Below are 12,181 nucleotides of genomic sequence, written 5' to 3'. Positions count from 1 at the left end.
AGAAAATGACTCCTCTCTGGAACCAAAGATCGCCAGGCCAGCCTAGAGAATTGCCCGTGCGGACCTTTCTGAAAGCTGGCCCTCTAAGATGCAATTGTAACTGTTGTGCTAAAAAGAAAATAGTAGCATTATCCATTTATATGGTAACATCGAACTCCCCGGTCTTTGAAAGAAAACCTGTAGGCAGCCCATCCCATAGGGTTAATGAGCAATTCCAGCAGGTTTCAACAATTCAGCCAAGCCTTGAAGAAAACCTGACAGCTTTGGCAGCTGCTTTTGTTCTTTGCCTGCCAGCCCAGGATGTAACCGCACGTGGGGACATCCAACGGGGGTGAGTGGTTTGTTCCTCGGGGGCCGTGCACAGTGCTGAGCTCCTCGTGCTCACCCCTGGGGGGGTGTCCCCACGTCGCCAGCCCCTGGCCCAGCTGACAGCCAAAGCCCTGGCACAGAGCAAAGGGGACTTGGCTTCCAGGGGGCGGCAGGGGAGTGCACCTCCTCGAAACTAGCTGGGTGCAGCCGCCGGGCAGGATGTGTGCCAGAACGAGGAAAAGGATGCGAGGAGCCCAGCCCTGGCACCACGAGCTGGTGACAGGTTGGTCACAGGGCCAGCCCTGGCCGCCTCCCAGGCAGCCTGGTGGCATTCTGGTACCCGTGCCAGTTTCGGTTCCTTCCTGGGGCAGGGAGTGCGAGGACTTCTCGCTCCCATCACCGGCCCGCGGGCAGGATCTCACGGGAGCCAGCCTGTACCCAAGGCATGTCCCCAGGAAGCACAAGAGGGGGGACAGACAGCCGGACAATAGTTTGCTGGGCACTCAAAGTGATTTATCAGCTGAAACCTGCTCCCCCGGCTCGCGGCACGGTGCCAGGCCAGGGCCGTGCCGCCCCGCCGAGCTGGGGCTGGGCTGGGCTGGGGATGCTGGCAGTGCCATCCTGCCGACGGGGAGCTCACGGCAAAGCCTGCGGGGTGGCGCAGGGACACATCCCGCAGCAGGACACGGGGGGCTGTGGGTACCGGCACGCTCGTTGGGGTACGTGCCGGGAATCGTACCGCCGGCGGACCAGAAAGGTGGGCGAAAGGGAAGGGAAGGGGTAAATGCTCTGCCCGGCCCTCAGTCAGCCCCACGCTGGTGCCGCAGGTTGGAGCCCCTCTCTGTTTTGCTCTGCACAACGCTACTGCGCGCCAGCAGGGCGAGCTTTTCCTGGGCAGGGGAGAGCCCGAGCTGGCAGCAGAAGTATTGCAGCCCTTCCGAGGGGAAACCCCGCGCGAGCACCGGCCGTATGGGTTATCCGCTAGCACCAGCTGCTGGATGTCGGTGGAAACAACTCGCGGAAACCCGGCAGCCCGTTCAAAAGAGGGGCAGCTGTCAACGCAGAGGGAGCCCGCAGGAATAAATCAGATTGCTCTGGCCACGCGACGCGCGTGGTCCGGTTTTGATGGGGTTGCGCAAAGAGCAGCGGACGGGGACCCAAAATACGGGCTGTGCAGCGCCCTGGCTGTAACCGGAGCTGTGCTGGGCGGCTGGGGAGAGCGAGGCGAGGTCGGGGTGACCGGGGAACCTGCACGGCCGCGGGGAGAGGCGTGGGAGTTCATCTGCTGAGGGTGATGGAAAGTGTTGCCTGATAAAGCATGGAAACGCTCCGCTGCCTGGCGGGGAACAAGGATGGTTTAAAAAAAAAAAAAAGTACAACCTCGGCTGATATGGATTCATATATGTTTTTTTTAATGTTAGAGGCTGGGTTAGGTTGTGGCATGCAGAACCTGTGGGGTGCAAGCTTTGCCATGGCCAAGGGGCGGAGGGGGTCACCCCGAGAGCCCCTGCTTAGCTGGGTGGGCCGGCTGCAGCCGCAGCACGCCTTCACGGGGTGGGTGAAGCCACATCCTCGCAGGACGAGGACAAGCTGTGCAGGATCTTCCCTCCTGGGGCACGTTTGCGCGTGAAGATGTTTCTGCCCACCCTGCAGGGAAGCAGAGAGGTCCTGTGGGACGACTCGCATACGCAGCCCGCTCAGTGCCGTGGGTGATGGGGGTGTCCCCAAATGTTCCCCAGCTTGTCCCACACAGCTGCCGGCCACCCCGTGCCCATTCCCCACAACCCCCGGCTGCAAATCCCGCACTGGGGGGCTCCTGGGGCAGCCCCCACGCCCTGCTCACCCCACCAAGGGATGCTCTGAGGGGTGCTGGGGAGGACCCATCCCCAGTGCCACGGCCCACCACATCCCCCTGCTACCTGGTGGCTTTCCAGTCCTCCTCCAGGGACCCGACGGCTTCGCGCAGCAGCCACGTGGTGCTCAGCACCTCCCTCCCGCTCGCCTCCACGAAGCACTGCCCAGCGAAGGTGGTGGTAGCATCTGGGGGGGAAGCGGTGAGGTGGGAGGGGGATGGCACCCGATCAGTGCCCCCCTTTGCTGGGGTGCCCCAAAGCCCCCCCTTTTCCCCAGGCAGACTTCCCGGAGGAGAACAAGTCCAGCTGGAGCAACTCATGGTGCCGGCCCTGGTGCCCCAGCACTTACTGGAGAACATGTCCCACCGCACGGTGAAGGCAAAGGTGGGTGATGCCACCTCGCTGGGCTGCTGCTGGGCTCCCTTCAGCGGGGAGACACGGGGACAGCTGCCGGCGAGGGTCACCCGGGTGAGGTATTCGCCCTGGAAGCCCCCGTCGTCCGTCAGTGCCGAAATCTCCATCAGTGAGTCCTGCTCGTTCCTCCACAGCCCGCTGAGCTGGCACTGTGGGGACAGGGACACAGGCCATGCACTGTCCCCATGTGCAGACCCCTCGCCCCGTCTCCTAGCCCCCTACCTTCCTCTCCACGGGGCTGATGCACACCACCAGGGCCAGGAACAGGGCCAGGGCGAAGGCACTGCTCCCCATGGCTGCGGGGCTGCCCAGCGCCTGGCACGGTTTCCCCTGGCCCCTTTATAGGGCTGTAACCGGAGCCAGGGCCAGAGCAGGCCAGACGAGGTCGGGGTGACCCGGGCAGGGCTGCGGGGGGGCTGCACTCCCCGTGCCGGGGGCTCGCACCGCCCACCGCCTTCCCCTGCCGCCGCCAGCTGTGTGGCGTCAGCTCCTGCCGCTGGTCCTGAGCCATCTCCGCTGGAGCGTGCGGCTTTGCTGGGAGATGGGGCTGGGAGATGGGGCTGCGGCCACAACCCCAAATTAATCCCTCCGGTACGTGCAGAAGGGATCTTCTGGAAGACACCAAGATATTAAAGTCTGTGCACCCCAGCGGGAAGCGATGCTGGTCACAGTCCTGGGGTATGGCCCCCACCAAGGATGAGTGGTGCTCTGCAGGGCTGGGGACCTGGCTCAAGGACTCCTCCGTCCTCCCAGGATGACAGTCTGCGCTTGGCAAGGCTGCAGAAAGGGCTGAGCCAAGGGGAGCAGCAGAGGAGCAGGACCAAGCAGCCTTCAATTGCCTGGTGAGATGGGAGCTCCCTGGCTTCATCCACTTGGGAGAACTAACACTGGGTGGAGACATTGGGCACAGAGCCACTGGGTAGTGAGATGTTGGGTGCTGAGATGCTGGGCAGTGAGAAATTGGGTGCTGAGATGCTGAGTGCTGAGCTGTTGGATGCCGAGAATTTGGGTGCTGAGATATTGGATATCCATGTCCTGAGGTGCTGAGATGTCGGGTGCCGAGATGCTGGGCATTGGGATGTTGCATGTTGAGAATTTGGGTGTTGAGATGTTGGGTACTGAGATGTAAGGCACTGAGATGTGTGCTGGGCTGTTGGGCGTTGAGATACTGGGTACTGGGATATTGGATGTTGAGATGTTGGGTGTTGAGGTGTTGGGTATTGAGATATTTAGTGCTGAGACTTTGAGTACTGAGAACCTGGGTGCTCAGACGCTGGGCATCAGGTGTGCCTACAGGGCTAGGAAACAGGCTGGGGAACCAGGAGGTATGTGCTCATTTTGGGTTTCATGTGCGTATTTCGGTCAGGAAGGATGTGTAGTTGTGTGCAGTGCGGGTGGTGCCGGTCCAATATGATACCCGTGTGCTGCTCCAGCATGGAGGATGAGGCCAGAAGGTAAGGGAGCCTGCCCTTGCTGGCTCACCCATCTGGCACAGCCCACGGGCACGCTGTGGTTGGTGACGTCCTGATGGCATTGAGGACAGCGGCCCCCACACTGGGGACAAGGCTGACCCTTCCGAAAAGCTTGGTTTTGGTGTGCAGCTGATAGGGAGCCACGGGAAAGGGCCGGCCCTGGGGTGCTGCAGCCACCCACGGAGCCCCGCTGGCATCCGAAGTGGTGGGTGCTGAGAAGTTGGGTGCTGAGGAGTTGGGTGCTGAGGTTTTGGGTGGTGAAGTGCTGGGCGCTGAGGTGTCGGGCGCTAGAAAAGCTGGGTACTGAGACACAGGTGAACAGTTTGGTAGGATCAAGCGAGAGGCACAGCGAAAGCACGCAACCCCGAGACCACACAACCCCAGAGCCAGATGTGCTTCACCCCCCATGACGGCACGGCTCAGCACAGCTCAGCACGGCACGGCACGGCCGGGCAGGCCCCCAGCAGCCCTCACCTTCCCGGCGGCAGCGGGGCGGAGGCCGAGCAGGGCCAGGGCGAGCAGGAGGCAGCAGCGGAGGCTCCCCATGGCCGCGCCTGCCGGTGCCGGGCTCTGCCTGCGCAGCTCCGGCCCCGCTCGGCCCCGTTTATAGCGGCGGGGGCTGCGCGGTGCCTCTGGGCCTCCCGCCAAGGGTCACCCGGTGGTGACGGGCCACCGCCTGTGGTGGCACAGGGGACGCCGTGACGTGGGTGCCACTGCTGGTGCCACCGCGCCACGGGGTGGGCGTCAGGGCCTAGGGACGGGTGATGGGAGCGGCAGTGGGATGCCACGGGGGGGACATGGGAGCCAGGGCTCACACATAGCCCAAAGGGACAGGAGGTGACAGGAGCCAGAGGTGTTTGCAGTAAAGCTTTATTGTGAGGAGAGGCAGGGGCATCGTCCGTGCCCAGGTATTGTCATACAATCACAGAGTCACAGAGTGTTTTGGGTTGGAAGAGACCTTACAGACCTCCCAGTTGCAGCCCCCTGCCAAGGGCAGGGACCCCTCCCACCAGCCCAGGCTGCCCACAGCCCCATCCAGCCTGGCCTTGAGCACTGCCAGGGATGGGGCAGCCACAGCTTCTCTGGGCAGCCTGTGCCAGGGCCTCACCACCCTCTGAGTAAAGAATTTCTCCCTAAAATCTGATCTACACCTACCCTCTTTTAGCTTTAAGCCATTCCCCCTTGTCCTATCACTCCGCCCCCTGGCACAGAGTCCCTCCCCAGCTGTCCTGTAGGTTGCCTTCAGGTACCACAAGGCCTCTATAAGCCAGTCACCAGCCTTGGGATCCCCGCGGGGCCACCCTCACTCCATCTTGTTTGGCAGGCGGGTGAAGACGTTGGTGCCGACACTGTGGGGACAGAGCAGGAGACGTCAGGCAGGCAGCACGGGGCCACTGCGCCGCTGCCCGGGCCCTGTGCCTCTGCCCCGGGCTCACCTGGTGGCGTTCCAGTCGTCTTTGATGCTTTTGGCGTCTGACCGCAGGAGCCACATGGTCTTCAGGACCTCCTTGCCGTCCTTGTCCACGAAGCACTGGCCCGTGAAGACGGCGCTGGAATCTGCGGGGAAGGGCAGGTGAGGGGAGCGTGGCCGGGGCCGTGGCTCCTTGGGGACAGCTCGCTCGGGCTGTCCCTGCCCTCTGGGGACGGTGGTGTTGGGGAAGATGGGCAGGGAGGGATGGGGGGAAAGGGGCTGCATGGAGATGAGCAGACAGCAGTGGGCTTCAGGCTGGACGGGTGGGCCTCTGTGCGCCTCATGAAGTTCAACAAGGCCAAGGGCAAGGCGCTGCAGCTGGGTCGCGCAGTCCCGAGCGCAGATACAGGCTGGGTGGGGAATGCACTGAGAGCAGCCCTGAGGAGAAGGGCCTGGGGGTGGTGGTTGAGGAGAAGCTGGACATCAGCCAGCAATGTGTGCCTGCAGCCCAGCAAGCCAGCCGTGTCCTGGGCTGCACCAACACAGCGTGGGCAGCATGGGAGGGAGGGGATCATCCCCCTGTACTCTGCTCTCGTGGGACCCCACCTGGAGCCCTGCACCCAGCTCTGGGGCCCCCAGCACAAGGAGGACACGGAGCTGTTGGAGCAGATCCAGAGGCCACGAGGATGCTCAGAGGGCTGGAGCACCTCTGCTGTGGGGATGGGCTGAGGGGGCTGGGGAGACCTTACAACAGCCTACCAGTGCCTAATGGGGCCTACAGGACAGCTGGGGAGGGACTCTGTCAGGGGGTGGAGTGATAGGACAAGGGGGAATGGCTTTAAGCTAAGAGAGGAGAGATGTAGATTAGGTGTTAGGAGGAAATTCCTCACTCAGAGGTGGTGAGGCCCTGGCACAGCCTGCCCAGAGAAGCTGTGGCTGCCCCATCCCTGGCAGTGCTCAAGGCCAGGCTGGATGGGGCTTTGGGCAGCCTGGGCTGGTGGGAGGTGTTCCTGCCCGTGTCAGGGGGGGTGGAATTAGGTGGTCTTTAGGGTGTTTTTCAACCCAAAGCGTTCCATGTTTCTATAATTCATCTCCAACCCCTCCTCTGCATCGTGGGACCAGGAGGTGACACCAACCAAGCAGCTGTGGGGCAGGCATGGGGGACCAATGGGGACATGGGAGGGGATAGGGGAGCTCTGGGGACATCTAAGGTGGGGAGCCCTAGGGGATGCTGCGTGAAGGGCAGGAGAGCCTCAAGGCTGGCACAGGGCAGGGATGCAGAGCATCAGGACACCACAGGGGAGGGCAGAGCAGAAGAAGAAAGCACAGAGAGTGGATGGGAGCACTGGGGACACCGCAAGGAGAGGAGAAGAACCTGTAAAAGTCCAGTTGACAGTGAAGCCAAAAATGGGCTGGGTGTTGTTGTGCTGGATTCCTGTCAGAGGTGACAGTTTGATCTGTTGTGTCGTGCTTGTCACAGCCGTGTGGTAGGTGCCGGTGAACTCGCCTTTGGAGCTCAGATTCCCAATGGTCATGTTGGAGCCCAGGTCGTTGGTCCAGTTCCCGGTCAGCTTGCACTGGGGTAGAGGGGGCTCAGCACCGGGCAGGAGGCAGGGGAGCCCCCAGGGGAGCAGCCCCACTGCCCATCCCCATCCCCATCCCCATCACCTTACCTGATCGACAGAGAGGCCAGGGGCCAGCAGAGCCAGGCTGAGCAGCAGCAGGAGGGAGGTCGTCGGCACCATCTCTGCAGCAGGCGGACAGGCGGCCGTGCCCGGGCTGTGCTCCTTGCACGGCTCTGCCCGCCGCCTGCTCCCTCGCCTTTTTATTGCCGTGGGGCTGCGGGTGTGTCAGCTCTGCCCAGGGCTTGGTTGCACAATCGGGGTGGTTCCACCATGGATGGGCCATTCCCACCCCTACAAGATGTGGTTGCAGATAGAGATTCCCAAAATCCGATGTTGAAACTGTCCCTCCTTGCTGGTGTTTAACCAGAGCCTTGCGGGGAGGCTGGCAGCACAGAGGCTCAGCCAGGGAAAACTCTTTTTGGGGAGGATGCTCCCGTCCTTCTGCTGCCCCTTGGCTGCCTTGGGGCCATGCCCAGGCTGCACAGGGGGTGCCCGGCAACATCAATACCAGCCCCCCCGGGGACGTCAGCATCAATGCCCCAGCCCGCTCCTCCTTCCCAGCTCCATCATGCAAAGCAAACTTGGGACCAGAGCTGCTGCAAGGGCTTGCAAGCCCGGGGAATAGGTTGGAAACCAGGAGATACATGGTAATCGTGATTTGTTTTCTGATTTCAGTTGGGGCAGGCAGCAGTTGGCAGTGAAAGGGGGTCAGCGCAAGGAAGGGGCTTAGGTAACGTTCTCCACTGCCTTCCCTCCGCTGCTGCAGAGCCAGAGGCATCAGGTTCATTCACCAATGCGACAGGAACCTTGCTTGAGATGTTTTGATTCGTATTGAACACGCTCTATACCAAGACACCTCCTCCTCCTCCACCAGATTGCAATTTGATATTTTCAAGGATGAAGCAGGGGAGGTTGGCCAGCTGAAACCCCACCACCCCTGCCACCCGTACAGCTGCTGGGGACGGGGCAGCTCAGGCTCTTGCAAGACCCTCCTGAGAAGCCAGCGAAGGAGAGCAGGGGAGGCTCGCCTGCTGCTCGAAAGCTCCTCTCCCACCTCAGCACTAGGCTGTGGCTGCCTTTATCACATTACCCTGATGGCACTCCAGCTCCGGGAGGCAGGAAGCAACCTGCGGGGAATCTGGCCGGAGTGGTTTCCTCACCTGCCTGCAGCTGAGTGCTGAGATTTTGGGCACTGAGGTGCTGGGCACTGACGGATTCAGTTTTGAGACACTGATTAATACTACTAATTCTTTTGTTTTTTTTTTTTTCAGGGAATCCTTTCACGAGTTAGCGCATGAAAGGTCATGAAAAGGAAACAACTAGACTGAATGAAAACATCGCCCATTGTCAGTAGATTTCCTTTCTGCTTTGCTGCAAGGATGTAATCTGCTGACTTGAAGGATGTGTGTGGGTGCGTGGGCGGGGGGTGCTGGGCCAACTGCTGTGGGCCAGGGTAGGAGGGAGGGTGTATGCCTACAGGGCTAGGAAACAGGCTGGGAAACCAGGAGGTATGTGCTCATGTTGGGTTTCATGTGCGTATTTCGGTCAGGAAGGATGTGTAGTTGTGTGCAGTGCGGGTGGTGCTGGTCCAGTATGATACCCGTGTGCTGCTCCAGCATGGAGGACGAGGCCAGAAGGTAAGGGAGCCTGCCCTTGCTGGCTCACCCATCTGGCACAGCCCACGGGCGCGCTGTGGTTGGTGACGTCCTGATGGCATTGAGGACAGCGGCCCCCACGCTGGGGACAAGGCTGACCCTTCCGGAAAGCTTGGTTTTGGTGTGCAGCTGATAGGGAGCCACGGGAAAGGGCCGGCCCTGGGGTGCTGCAGCCACCCACGGAGCCCCGCTGGCATCCGAAGTGGTGGGCGCTGAGAAGTTGGGTGCTGAGGTGTTGGGTGCTGAGGACTTGGGGTTCCGAGTAGTGGGTTTATGTGGCAAGGTTTTGGTAGCAGGGGGCCATAGGGGTGGCTTCTGTGAGAAGGATCTAGAAGCTGCCCCATGTTAGGTAAGGGCCCCGCTGCTGACCGGAGCCGAGCCAATAAGCGATGTTGTTTTGCGCCTCTGTGAGAGCATATTTAAGACAGGGGGAAAAAAATAAAAAATCTGCACCTCACAGCAGCTGGGAGAGTGAGAGGAGTGAGGAACAGCCCTGCAGGCGCCAAGGTCAGTGATGGAGGAGGGGGAGAGGTGCTCCAGGCGCCAGAGCAGAAGTCCCCTGCGGCCTGTGGTGAGGCCCATGGTGAAGCAGGCTGTCCCCCTGCAGCTCATGGAGTACCACGGTGGAGCAGGGTTCCGCGCTGCAGCCCGTGAAGGAGACCACGGTGGAGCAGGTGGACCTGCACCGACGGGGGCTGCGGCCTGTGGAAGACCCCTGCTGGAGCAGATTCTGGGCCGGAGCTGTAGCCCGTGGAGAGGAGACCACACAGGAGCAGGGGGTCTGGGGGGAGCTGCTGCCCGTGGGGGACCCGTGCTGGAGCAGTTTGCAGTGTGCAGTGCGGGTGGCAACTGCCTCGGCCAGCCCGCGGCCCCTTTTCCTAACTCTCGCCTTCCTTTGAAGCAGATCCTTGGACCAAATGCTGCGCATGGATAGGAGTGGAAGGAGCGTGCAGGAGTGAATTTTTCACTTGCAGCAGCCGGCAGTCACTGTAAGCGTGCGTCCCCCACTGCCCACTGACCCAGTTGCTGTCCCCACTGTCCGTCGGGCTGCGGGCGCAGCGCCCTGGCTGCTGGCACCAGGGACCTTGTCCCCACTGGCATTAGGGTGCTCTGAGGCAGACAGCACTCAGTGAAGGGACTGCTCGGGCATGCACGGAGGGCACTTGTCCCATGGCCAGGTGTGCCCTGGGTGCTGCCAGGGGAATAAACGCCTCGATGGCTGTGTCACAGCCTCATCCTGTCCCTGTTAAGGGGATGGACCCCTGCCTGCCTCCTCCACCGAGCTCGGCTGCAGGGAAGTAACAGAGACACACAGGGCAAAGCTCTGCTGAGCACAGGAGGGTTTATTTGGCTCGTGGTGCGGGGTCGCTGGGAGGCGCTGGGAGGGAGCCGGTGGGCAGCAGGACAACGGAGAGCCCCAGGACCGCGGGGCGCAGGCGGCTGGGTCCCAGTCACTTGACACGAGTGAAGACGGAGGTGCCAACCCTGCGGAGAAGCGGTGTCAGTGGGGTGGGAGTGGGCGCTGCCGGGTGGCAGCGAGGGCTGGGCTCACCTGGTGGCCTTCCAGACGTCCCTGCGGGAGGGGACCCCTTCCCGCAGGAGCCAGGCGGTCTCCAGCGTCTCCTTCCCGCGGCGGTCCACAAAGCACTGGCCCACAAAGACGGTGGTGGAGTCTGCGTTGGGTGAAACGGGGGGCGGAGGGGGGCTCAGCGCTGGTGGCTCCGAGCGGGGCAGCCTGGGCCACCTCCCTCCGACAGACAGACGCCCCTGCGAGATGTCCTGGGCAGACAGACGGACCTCCCTGCCATGCGCCCAGGGTGCAAGTCTTCCCCATCACCCGGACAGATAGACGGGCACCAGCCCTGCCCTTTCCTATGGACAGACAGACACCCCTTATCCCTCCCCTGGGCAGACAGATGGACACCACTACTGCGGCTCCCAGACAGACGGACACCCCTGCCCTTTCCCACAGACAAACAGACGAACACCCTGGCCACCTTCCCCTTTGCCAGGGCAGACAGACAGTCCTATGAAAACCCCCCAACAGACAGACAGACAGACGGGCAACAGCGCTCGCTGGCTGCCCCGGGACTGTGAGAAACAAAGTTGTGTTTTTGCAGTAGAGAGCTAATTTTCTGTATTCCGAGATAATTGTGTAGTCATAACAAAGAGAAATGCTAAGTAGATAAGTGGACAGTAGAAGGCCTCACTGTTCCAAAATAAGGTGGAAGCTTGAGAAAAACAGGATGAGCAGTGTGAGAACAGTAAAACAAAGATCACACGTTCTCAATACATAAGAAAGGGGAAAATAAAGGGTTGAAAAAAAGAGAAATCGTACATATATGGTATAGAAGAGTGTTGAGTAGCTTGTGAGCCTGTAGTACTCAGGCATGAGGAAACAGGGGAGGTGATCAGGTGTTGGGTAATAGGGAATAAAAGGTTATGATTTGTTTACAAAAATGCACTCCTAATTGGCAGGACGCCCGCCATTGCAATCATGAATAAAATAGCCTCACAGAAGATCCTGTCTGAAGAAAATTATTTGAGATTTTTCTCACAGGACCATGCCAGCGCTGCCATACCTGCAAACTGCCACTGCACGGTGAAGCCGAAGGTGGGCTGCTGCCCCTTGGTGCCGGGGGGCTGCAGGACTCCTTGCAGAGGGGACACCAGGATCTGCTTGTCGGTGGCTGCCACCGCGGTGTGGTAGGAGCCGGAGAAGGTCCCGTCCATGTCCAGGGCCAAGAGGGTCATGTTGGAGCCCAGCTCGTTCCTCCAGAGGCCCTGCAGGTCGCACTGGGGACCGGGGGACAGCACAGGGCGGTGTGGCACGGCACGGCACGGCACAAGCACGCAACCCCGAAACCACACAACCCCAGAGCCAGATGTGCTTCACCCCCCCATGACGGCACGGCTCAGCACAGCTCAGCACGGCACGGCACGGCCGGGCAGGCCCCCAGCAGCCCTCACCTTCCCAGCGGCAGCGGGGCGGAGGCCGAGCAGGGCCAGGGCGAGCAGGAGGCAGCAGCAGAGGCTCCCCATGGCCGCGCCTGCCGGTGCCGGGCTCTGCCTGCGCAGCTCCGGCCCCGCTCGGCCCCGTTTATAGCGGCGGGGGCTGCGCGGTGCCTCTGGGCCTCCCGCCAAGGGTCACCCGGTGGTGACGGGCCACCGCCTGTGGTGGCACAGGGGACGCCGTGACGTGGGTGCCACTGCTGGTGCCGCCACGCCACGGGGCAGGGGTCACGGGATCCAGTGCACCGTCACCAGCCTGGGACCCCGTGGGGCCACCCTCACGCCCAGGGGTGCAGGAAGGTGAAGATTTGGTGCCAACCCTGCAGGGACGGAGGGGGAAACATAATTGTGGCCCTGCGGGGGGGGGGGGGGGGGGGCACACATGCCTCCGTGTCCCGCTCTGGTGCCAGGGGTGCAGAGCACCGTGCCC

At 61.7% G+C, this 12,181-nt stretch overlaps 3 protein-coding genes and 1 long non-coding RNA gene across 4 annotated transcripts; 1 reads left to right on the top strand and 3 right to left on the bottom strand.

The window, feature by feature from the left end:
* Positions 1 to 1,695: 1,695 nt before the first annotated feature.
* Positions 1,696 to 2,949, bottom strand: LOC106036392 (avidin-like). The gene is made up of 4 exons (XM_013181796.3): positions 2,799 to 2,949; positions 2,512 to 2,725; positions 2,229 to 2,349; positions 1,696 to 1,956 (listed from the first exon to the last, which is right to left on the bottom strand). The coding sequence occupies exons 1-4, from the start codon at positions 2,868 to 2,870 to the stop codon at positions 1,857 to 1,859; spliced, it is 507 nt and encodes a 168-aa protein (XP_013037250.1). The 5' UTR covers positions 2,871 to 2,949; the 3' UTR covers positions 1,696 to 1,856.
* A 224-nt stretch (positions 2,950 to 3,173) lies between these two features.
* On the top strand, positions 3,174 to 10,416 carry LOC106036395 (uncharacterized). Its single transcript, XR_010827909.1, has 3 exons — positions 3,174 to 3,418; positions 5,373 to 5,621; positions 8,356 to 10,416. It is a non-coding gene; the product is annotated as an uncharacterized lncRNA (long non-coding RNA).
* LOC106036394 (avidin-like) lies at positions 4,190 to 7,482 on the bottom strand. The gene is made up of 4 exons (XM_048052298.2): positions 7,133 to 7,482; positions 6,835 to 7,036; positions 5,485 to 5,605; positions 4,190 to 5,397 (listed from the first exon to the last, which is right to left on the bottom strand). The coding sequence occupies exons 1-4, from the start codon at positions 7,202 to 7,204 to the stop codon at positions 5,352 to 5,354; spliced, it is 441 nt and encodes a 146-aa protein (XP_047908255.1). The 5' UTR covers positions 7,205 to 7,482; the 3' UTR covers positions 4,190 to 5,351.
* Positions 10,065 to 11,804, bottom strand: LOC106036308 (avidin-like). Its single transcript, XM_066988761.1, has 4 exons — positions 11,710 to 11,804; positions 11,322 to 11,535; positions 10,292 to 10,412; positions 10,065 to 10,224 (listed from the first exon to the last, which is right to left on the bottom strand). The coding sequence occupies exons 1-4, from the start codon at positions 11,779 to 11,781 to the stop codon at positions 10,191 to 10,193; spliced, it is 441 nt and encodes a 146-aa protein (XP_066844862.1). The 5' UTR covers positions 11,782 to 11,804; the 3' UTR covers positions 10,065 to 10,190.
* Between the last annotated feature and the right edge of the window lie 377 nt (positions 11,805 to 12,181).

This window comes from Anser cygnoides, chromosome Z (genome assembly GCF_040182565.1).
Source record: "Anser cygnoides isolate HZ-2024a breed goose chromosome Z, Taihu_goose_T2T_genome, whole genome shotgun sequence".
NCBI lineage: Eukaryota > Metazoa > Chordata > Aves > Anseriformes > Anatidae > Anser > Anser cygnoides.
Note: the sequence above shows the minus strand (reverse complement) of the source record. Positions and strands in the feature narration are given on the sequence as shown.

Coding starts and splice junctions, on each gene's coding strand:
- LOC106036392 (XM_013181796.3), bottom strand. CDS start 2,870: ATGGGGAGCAGTGCCTTCGCCCTGGCCCTGTTCCTGGCCCTGGTGGTG. Junction 2,726..2,798: donor TCAGCCCCGTGGAGAGGAAG/GTAGGGGGCTAG, acceptor CTGTCCCCACAG/TGCCAGCTCAGCGGGCTGTG. Junction 1,957..2,228: donor GAGGACTGGAAAGCCACCAG/GTAGCAGGGGGA, acceptor GCTTCCCTGCAG/GGTGGGCAGAAACATCTTCA.
- LOC106036394 (XM_048052298.2), bottom strand. CDS start 7,204: ATGGTGCCGACGACCTCCCTCCTGCTGCTGCTCAGCCTGGCTCTGCTG. Junction 7,037..7,132: donor CTGGCCTCTCTGTCGATCAG/GTAAGGTGATGG, acceptor CCTCTACCCCAG/TGCAAGCTGACCGGGAACTG. Junction 5,398..5,484: donor GACGACTGGAACGCCACCAG/GTGAGCCCGGGG, acceptor CTGTCCCCACAG/TGTCGGCACCAACGTCTTCA.
- LOC106036308 (XM_066988761.1), bottom strand. CDS start 11,781: ATGGGGAGCCTCTGCTGCTGCCTCCTGCTCGCCCTGGCCCTGCTCGGC. Junction 11,536..11,709: donor GCCCCGCTGCCGCTGGGAAG/GTGAGGGCTGCT, acceptor CCCGGTCCCCAG/TGCGACCTGCAGGGCCTCTG. Junction 10,413..11,321: donor CGTGCAGTGGCAGTTTGCAG/GTATGGCAGCGC, acceptor CACCCAACGCAG/ACTCCACCACCGTCTTTGTG.